General features: G+C 42.8%; 1 protein-coding gene across 1 annotated transcript; it reads right to left on the bottom strand.

The window, feature by feature from the left end:
* Positions 1–7,473: 7,473 nt before the first annotated feature.
* On the bottom strand, positions 7,474–8,927 carry LOC122025516 (zinc finger protein 4-like). The gene has a single exon (XM_042584327.1). The coding sequence runs from the start codon at positions 8,763–8,765 to the stop codon at positions 8,205–8,207; it is 561 nt and encodes a 186-aa protein (XP_042440261.1). The 5' UTR covers positions 8,766–8,927; the 3' UTR covers positions 7,474–8,204.
* Between the last annotated feature and the right edge of the window lie 261 nt (positions 8,928–9,188).

Genomic DNA, 9,188 nt, shown 5'->3' with positions numbered 1-9,188 from the left:
CCGGGTCCTTTTCAGAGCCTAAACTTTTTGGACTTGGACACAGTCATGACCAAGATCCTTCTAGTTGCGATATCAATTTCACCCCTGCTAAGGGGTAAAGTATATGCCCTAAACCCTAAACCCTAAACCCCAACTTGGACATAGTTAGGGTCTTAACCTTCTCTGCTGCAATATCAACATCACCCCTTCTTAGAGGTTGATCACATACCGTATTGCTCGCATCCTTTTCAAGGCTCAAACTCTCCCAACTTGGGTACAATCAGGGTCGAGACCTTCCCAATTGCGGTATCAACCTCACCCCTGCAAAGGGGTCAAGCATATACCACATTGTCCGGGTCCTTTTTAGAGCCCAAACTTTCTGGACTTAGATACAGTCAAGGCCAAGATCCTTCTAGCTGTGATATCAACTTCACCCCTGCTAAGGGGTAAAGTATATGTTGTTTGACCTGTGTCATCAAGACCTGGACTCTACTGATAAGCCTGACTATATCATAATATCAATTCGTTTGGTCACTAGGGAGTCATTCATATTATATTGTCAGGTCTTTTCCGAGTTGTAGTTCTTCTCGAGGCGGGCAGTTCGTGTAGAATTAATGAAGTGAGGAAAAGAGTAAATCTAGACATGGATGTAGAAATACCCCGAATCAAGTTTAAACACAAGTTGATTTGAAAAAGATGTTGATTACAAAAAGATGCATGGAAGAGCAAGAAAAATCTTGAGAAGCCTGCCATGTATCCCCCCGAAATGTTGTCTAAGATTTTGGAAAATTGAATTGGTGGCAAAGGCTGGTCGACGGGAAGAAAACCAAACTTCCGTAGATGCTTTAAGGTTCTATCCACACCATGTTGTACCATTCAGACTAAGTAGGTCCCAATCATAATATAAAACTCCTCCAACTTGAGGAATTCCTTTTTCGTCAATGACTAACGCTCCTCCTTGGTGGCCTGGTACTCTTGTAGCTCTATTGTTAAGCTGGTCGATTGATCTTGTTGAGTCTTAAGGGTAGCCTGTAGCTTTGCTTGGAAATGGTTAAGGTAACAATTTCTATTTGATGAGCTTAAGCCTTAGAACGAGCATTATTTAGACCGAGAAGTTATTTTTCGACCATTCCTTGGGCGAATTGTGTCGCCCGGTGGGTAAACTCTAGGGCTCCTCGCGGCTTGCTCTCACTCTCGCCAGGGTTTCCTTGACTTCATTGGAGGCCAATTCTCATTCGCACAAACGGCCCTCGGCCAGAGCATTATTCAATTTACCTTTCTCTTGTGTTGCAGTCAGTTCCACACCTTGTAGATTTAGTCTCTTTTGGCAGACCTCCAACCCCTCCTTGGCATTGTTGACATCCGTTGTTGTTGCCATCAGTTTGTCTTGTTTCTCGACCACTAGGAGTATCAACTTATTTATCGCTCTCTGTTGTTTTTTCTTCCCCGGCTCCAAAGTCTTAGCCTGAGTTTGGAGGGTGCCAATTTATACCTATGGTTGGCTTGCCTCATGCTGAGCTCATAACCTATTCGACTTTTCCTTAGCGAGGTTTGATTGAAGTTGACAAATTTTGGATAGAGTAGATTTAGGGTTCTCTTCCAGCTCTATTAGGCGAGATAACCTTCCTTGAGATGTAATAGCGTCTGCTTTGGAGGCCGCAAGTTGAGCTTTCAAATCATCCACCTGGGCTTGAAGCTCACGGCGGTCTTGCCACCACTAGAGTAACCGTTAGCTAAAAATAACCAATCGAGACATGTGATCAACCCGAATATTTAGTAGGTCGTGACCAGGTTCCTATAAGAAATGCTCTCAGCGGTAGCCTCACTATCTATCCACCACCTAGGCATGGGACCATCAAAAGTCACTACATATTGAAAGTTCTCGGGGCCTTGAGGTCTTGAGGAGACCCTTACCCCACTAGGGTTAGTGCCCTCATGTACGGGAGAGATGGCATGCCCAACAAGGGTGAGAAGTACTAGCGCCTTATCTCTTTGCCGAAATGATAGTGGAGAGCCTAGGTTGCACTGATAAGGTCATAGGACCGACTGGCCTAGCCTCAACTCGGGAAGTCTGGGAGTGAGAGAATGGTGTAGTCCGAGCTAGGGAAGAGGGTTGAGTAATATAAGGAAAACAATATCTCTTTCGACTTATGCGGAGAGGGGTCCAGACTCGCTGGATAACATTGGATCAGGATTTGCAGGAGGAACCAACTCTAGAAGAAGGGCTGAAGGCATAGAGGTATCCCCTTCGAGGGGTGTTGGAGCAACCTTAATCAAAGCTGAAGGAGGGATGATTGTGACGACGGGTGTGGGGGTAGGTGCGACATCTACATCAATTCCTGTCTTGGTCAGATTAACAATCTCGACACCCTGTGCCTCTAATTCAGCGGCAATCATTCTGAGGGCACTCTCAAATGAGGCCTTTATCAGAGTAGCCTAGTTAGAATAAACGAAGTATTTTCAGTTAATGATGTGCGTAGATTATATACACTTTTATGCATGCTTTGACGCACATTTATTTGTATTTTATTAGCATAATCTATGTTTATTGCACCCTATTTCATTGTAATGTCATACTTCCATTATATTTTGTTCAGAGATCTGCTCTTTGCTTGTTTTGATTAATTAGGACATGATTTAGAACAAAAACGGAGCTTAAATGAAGTTTAGAGCTTCCAGAGTGTCACGGGCATGTAAAAACTAAGTCCTTGCAGGTTCTGGCCATGTGGAGGCCATGTTGGGGGTGTGTTGAGGCCGTGTGAATGTCACACGACCATGCGAAGGCTGTGTGGAACTTTCAACACTACAAACCAATAGTAAAATGATCATAACTTGGTGTTCAGTTGGAGTTTTGGGCTGTTCTTTATACCAATTTATAGATAACTTCAAGATCTACAACTTTGATGAAGACTTCAACTAGAGAAAACCCCATATTGATGGTGGAAAAGACGATGCAATAAAACATAGCCATTTAGAGTTATAACAAGGGTCGTGACAAGAGGTGTGCAAGGGCCATGCAAGGGGTGTGCAAAGGGCCATGCAAGGGGTGTGTGAGAACCACATGCCCATGGCATGGCCATGTCGCATTTACAGAGCCAAAGCAGTACATGGTCGTGTCCCAGGCACGGTCGTGCAAGCCTACCAGAGCTGAAGCAGTACATGGCCGTGTAGATTTACATGGCCGTGTAGATTTTCATAAGCCAAGAAAGCCCTGGTCGTGTCCCAGACACGGCCGTGCAGGAGTTCCAGAGCCAGAGGCAGTGCAGGCCGTGTAGATCTACACGGCCGTGCAAGGGGGCAGTGGCAGAGCATGCCATGGCCGTGTAGATTTACATGACCGTGTAGATTTACACGGCCGTGCAACATTTTCAGAAGCCAAGAAAGCCCTGGTCGTGTCCCAGACACGGTCGTGCAGGAGTTCCAGAGCCAGAGGCAGTGTAGGCCGTGTAGATCTACACCACCGTGCAAGGGGGCAGTGGCAGAGCATGTCATGGCCGTGTGAACATCACACGGTCGTGTCACCTGGGCAGTGAAGGGAATGGATCAGGCCGTGTGAGCTTCACACGACCGTGTCTCGGGGCCGTGTGGCGCCCAAACCCCAACTCTATATAAGGGTTTCTTCCTCATTTGAAAAGGGGAATCTCCCTTTTGGAAGAAATCAAGATTTGGGACGTTCCTCCACCTTCTTGGAGGGATTTTTCGGCGATCTAAGGGCGGATCTTCAACAAATCGACTCCGGCGAACAAGGATTGGATCCGAAAATGGTTCTTCCTTTATCTTCTTGGATTTGGGATCAAGATGCTTGTATTCTTCTTGTCTTTGGATTTCTTTTCTTATTCTATGGATTAGATCTCTATGTTCTAGGATGGAAGGAGTATTTGTAATGTGAATTTGATGTAAACTCTTATCTTGTGTGGATTGTTGTGATTGTGCTTAATTACCATACTTGATTGAATGTTTGGGTATCTTGTGAATCTTGTAGAGGTGATTCCTCACTCGATTATCCGAGGGACGTTCGTGATAGACAAGCCCGTGTAAGGACAATTGAGAGATGATCTTGAGGGTGAAATAAGGGCATTCAAGGCGATATGATAGATTGGATGCATTAATCTTTCACATCTTGATGAGTTGAAAAGTAATGAATTTCTATGTTGATTTTCCGAGGGACGCACGTGATAGGCAGGACAACATAGGAATCATTCCTAATTGATCACATTTAGGTATAGATTTCAGTCCTAGGTCGTTTGTCTATTGTAAGAGAGAACCGACAACCTTCTACAAATGATGGGCAATTGAGGAATACGATTTGGTAGATCATCTACATTGAATAACATTACAAAGAAACCAAAACTCTTAGAATATCCTTTATTAAGTCCTTATTCTTGATTCTATTTTTTTATTTCTATTCTTTACTTTTCATTAGTTGCAGTAGTTTTCATAAATCAATTGATTAGTTGTTTAGCTAATTCGTGTTGAGATATCTTTAGTGCTTATATCAGTCCATGTGGATACGATATCTTTCTTTATTACTGACGACATATTTGTACACTTGCGGATTGTTAATATTTAGGAAACAAGAGTTAAGGAAAGGAACAGAATGATACCAAAAGATAGTCGAAGAGGAGTTGGAAGAGGGCTCAGCCCAAATATATGTAGCAACCCCTCCTTGAGTAGAGAAATATTGTTGAACTTCATGTCTTTAAGTTGCACAGAAACACAAAAGTAGCCTTGTACTATGTGATTATCTCTTATAGGAAGAGGGGTAGATAAATCTCGTTGCTAACAACTTGGCCAATACATGGGAAAGGAGGTCGAATGAAGAAAAATTGAGGTTTCCACCTTTCATGAGAAGTGAGAAAGTTCTTGAGTAGACCTTGATCCACTCAAGAGGAGAAGAAAAATATGTCATCTTCTATCTTCTTAAGATAAAATAATAGTGGAAAAGACGAGCGCTCAAAGGTATACGATATAAACGGAACAAAATAAATATTCTAGTCAAGATGTGGAAGGAGTTACACCCTAACTGGGAGAAGGGAATGCGAAAATACTGCGATATGTCAGAGTAAAAAAGATGAACGGGGAAACGTAGTACGCTTATATGGTGGCTGCGGAAGAAGGTGACTCACCTGGTAGTGGGCGGTCGAGTTGATCATTACCATTAGGAAGTATTAAGGCGTGGTTATCTAGAATCCCGTAGGTGGTTTTCAGGTGATCTAAGGATGCATTACTAAAACTAGACTCTACATATCAGTACTAAGGAATGGATAAGGAGGAAGACCTTACCCCATCACAAGAACGATAATGAAGAACTAAAAGCGGGCCGGTGAACTTTCGAACGATGAAAAAAGCTAGGAATTTAATCCTATATGAAAATGCAAATGGAAGCAAAGAGGAAAGTCGGCGGACACAAGAGCAGGGTTGTATAAAATGGTAAGAGCTTTTACACTATATTTATATCGGTTAGCATTTAATCAGAACCTTTGGATCTGGATCAGGAAAGGAGTAATGAAATGCTATCAGCCGTTTGATTGAACTCACATTATGAGAATGACATAATCATTATATTGAAGATATGCGGTCTCTTCTTCGCCAAAGGTCACATCACATTAATTTGATATAACCTTGGAGATAAAGGTATTATTTGGGATTGAAAGTCAAGGCTGACAAGGCATTCTCGACATTTAAGAGGCATGTTAATAATTAAAGCGAGGATCTCATTAAAGATGAGCTAAAGATTTTTTTGTCCACGTGTATAACGGACCGAACTGAGGCTGGTCGTATAATGCTACAGTCCAATCAATTAGACTAGCACCTCCTTCGACTAGACTTAAAGGGGGGATTAGTAATGCCAGGGTATTTCCTCAATGCTATGTGTCCAAGAAAGGCAATCTAGCCATGACATGCGGGATCAATAAGGGATGACTCCCAACTCCCGACTTTTAACTCCCGACTCTCAGCGACCCTCGGTGGCCAATTCCCAACTACTCCTGGCTCTCGACTCTTAATTTCCAACGACTCCCGAGTCCCGACTCCAAGCGACTCTTGATGGCTAACTCCTAGCGACTCCTGACTTCCAGTGACCCTCGGTCGCCGATTCCCAGCTGCTCCTGACTCCGGGTTAGCCAGACTACTGATTACTTACTATTGACTCTTGACTCTTGACTCACGTTTCAGGCTCCCTCAAACTAAACTAAAACGGTCCCAGCTATCAAGAATTAGAGCAACGAAGCATTATGATATTCCTGGAGGATAATAAATCATGTAGCCATTATTATGAGAATGGTGAAAAACATAACTATTAACTCTGACATAAATGGGGCGCAATGGATATTTATTTCAGGCAATGTTGCTACGATAACGAGAAACGAAGGGACGTGAGGAGAACGTGCTGGAGAGGTCTGGCCCTATAAAAAGTAGTCGATTCTCATGAGCAAAGGTATGCATAGACATACTTCCAAAACCCTAATTTCCAATAACTACTCTCTTTTTCATAAAGAACTGACTTAAGCGTCAGAGTTGCTTCGTTAGGGGCTTCCTTGGTTGTGCGTCGGAGTAGCTTCGTCGGGGACTTCCCTGGCCGTTATTCTAACTCATTTTCTGGGACTTCTTCTTTTTCTTTGCAGAACGGGCGTCACATCACTTTCATAATCAACATTAATAATAGCGTATTACTAGGAGTCGCGCTCCTGAGAAGTAGGGAGTTGGCTTCGTAGGTCCAACTGACTCTGGGGCCAGATAGATGTAGGCTGGGAGTCGTGCCCAAGAGAACTAAGTTTGGAGGTCTGAACAGCTCTGGGGCCGAACAGATGTAAGTTGGGAGTCACGCACATGAAAACTAAGTCTGGAGGTCCAACCGGCTCTAGGGTCGAACGAATGTAGGTTGGGAGTCGTGCCCAGGAGAATTGAGTCTGGAGATCTGATCGGATCTGAGGTCGGACTGATGTAAGCTGGGCATGTAGGCAGGTTGGACTAAGGTCCATTCGTACTAAGGTTGGCTCTGACTTAGTTATGAATTGAACTGAAATGACTCGGGATTTAATCGGGCCGGGGAGGGGACTCGGTATCCGATTGGACAAAATATCTGCTCGGCTTACTATTTAGCCGAACCGTGCGACCGTACTAGTCCCGAGTGTTAATTCTTCTTTAACTTTGACTACCACATTAGTCAGTTTTCTTGACTTTAATCCGACTCGGAGGCCCACTTTATTCGCTGTATCAATAACCATGTGAAATCATAGTGTACCACTTGTTTATTAAAGTTGGTTTTTTAAAGATTCAAGTTTTTCTTCTTCATATATTTTGGGAAAAGAAAAACATGTCTAAGCTTTTAGAAATGTAGCTGATCATGAATGAAGGGCTTGAGAAAAAAAATTTGTTTTGTTTCTTATAAAAGTTGCTGGTTAAATTCTTGATAATATGGTGTTTCTTTCGCGTTGGAGCAAGGAATTCTTTTTCTTCTTTTCTTCCTTCATTTGCAGCTTTCATGCATGTTCATTGAAAATTCTTATCAAAGTCGAAGTTGAAATGCATAGGGAAACTATTGGACAACAAAACCTAGGAACTACCTCGTTCCTACCTAGTCAATTCGTACTACTGATTTTGGTGCTAACTGAATATATCAACTAGAAGTAGTTTTGTAAAAAAAAAATTTACACGAAGAGATAAACAATCTCAGCCTCTGCAACTTAACAAGCTTGTGAATCTTTATCTAAAAACCTGAAACAGACAACTGGTTTAAAATGATAGCACTTACTTTTGGTAGCTGGAAGCCAGCTTCAACGTTCTATTCAAACAAAAGACAGCTATTTAATGACCAATTGATTATCCATACTTAAAATTTGTTTCTTCTGGTGCTTCTGCTTTCCAATTTATTTGTTTTCTACAAGCTTTGCACGAATCAATACTCTTAATTTCTTCAGGAGAACTAGAAGTAGAGTATTACCTATGAAGCTGAATAGTGAAGGGCACATCGTCCATGGATATATGACCTTGATCGACGGGGAGAATTGGGACTCAGCGGACATGTATTGGCAAGTGCAAGAACAATTCTCTCCATGAAACGATCCCCAAGTATATATTTCTTCTTTGCGATGCTACCTTTTATTTGACTCGTAGATCGAGTTTATTGGTGAGCGGAGGCAAAAATAAGTTTGATGAGGGTAAAATACACTGGACAAAGTTCAAAAGTAGCCTGCTTTTGGGAAGCCATGAGACTGTCAAACTCATCAAAGCTTGAGACTCAGATCAAGTTTTTCTTGTTCTGATGGACACCCTGTAGGCTGAGAATTCTTCTGAAAGCTCCCAGGCCATGTCGATCCTCTAACTTGATCAAGCGCAAACGGAACCCTTGTCGCTTCGGTGTCAGAGTTCATTTGACGACATCTTGCGATCGTAGGCAAGCCTCCCTCAGCATGTTGCTCGTGCGCGACTGAGTGGGATTGAACTGGCAGAGATTTATGAGCAGATGCATAGAGGGGAAATCCTATCGTCGTTTTCTGGGACTGCTGAGGTCTCCTCGTGACACCCCTCTCTCTCTTGTGTGCATTCTGGTGACCTCCCAAAGCCTGTGAGCTGCAGAACTTTTTCATGCAGAAGTTGCACGAGAACATCTTGCGGCTTTGCATTTTGCACTGCGCGCTAGGAGAGCTTCCAGCAGCTGATGAGGTGATCCCACCAAGCGTAAGATTCAACCATGGTTGCCGTTCCTCGTTGAAATTGCTCCTGCTGCCAGGATCAACGGCTTGTTGTGCTTGCTTTTGATCGTCTGAGTCTTCTTTTCCCTCCATGCGATCGACAATATCTACAAGAGAGAAGACAGAAGAGGGCCGGTGGAAAAACAAGGATGGGAAGTTGCACAGCGTATGTTGGTATTATGCTGGTTTCCCTTAAAAAGAAGCAGAAAAAGTATGTAGTAGTAATAACTTCAAGGGAAATTCTTCAGTAGAAATGGAAGTGGAAATGGATACTTTTGCTGTTATTTATTATTATTAATTTCAAAAAAAAATTAAAAAATAGGGACCTGTATTCTGGTGCTTGCTGAAGCAGCAAATTCCTGTGTTATTTACTATTTGCCAAGACCAATTTTCAGGATTCCCTTGGTTTTTTTTTGTTTCTTTACTACTCCATGTCCACCTTCCATGGTTCTTCTACGAAACTGTAAGTACTTAGGTAGGCTCTATGTCGATGAGAAGTTTTTTGGGAACAAAGTC

This window comes from Zingiber officinale, chromosome 9B, assembly GCF_018446385.1.
Source record: "Zingiber officinale cultivar Zhangliang chromosome 9B, Zo_v1.1, whole genome shotgun sequence".
NCBI classification, from domain to species: Eukaryota; Viridiplantae; Streptophyta; class Magnoliopsida; order Zingiberales; family Zingiberaceae; genus Zingiber; species Zingiber officinale.
The sequence above is the reverse complement of the archived record's forward strand: the minus strand, read 5'-3'. Positions and strand labels throughout refer to the sequence as shown.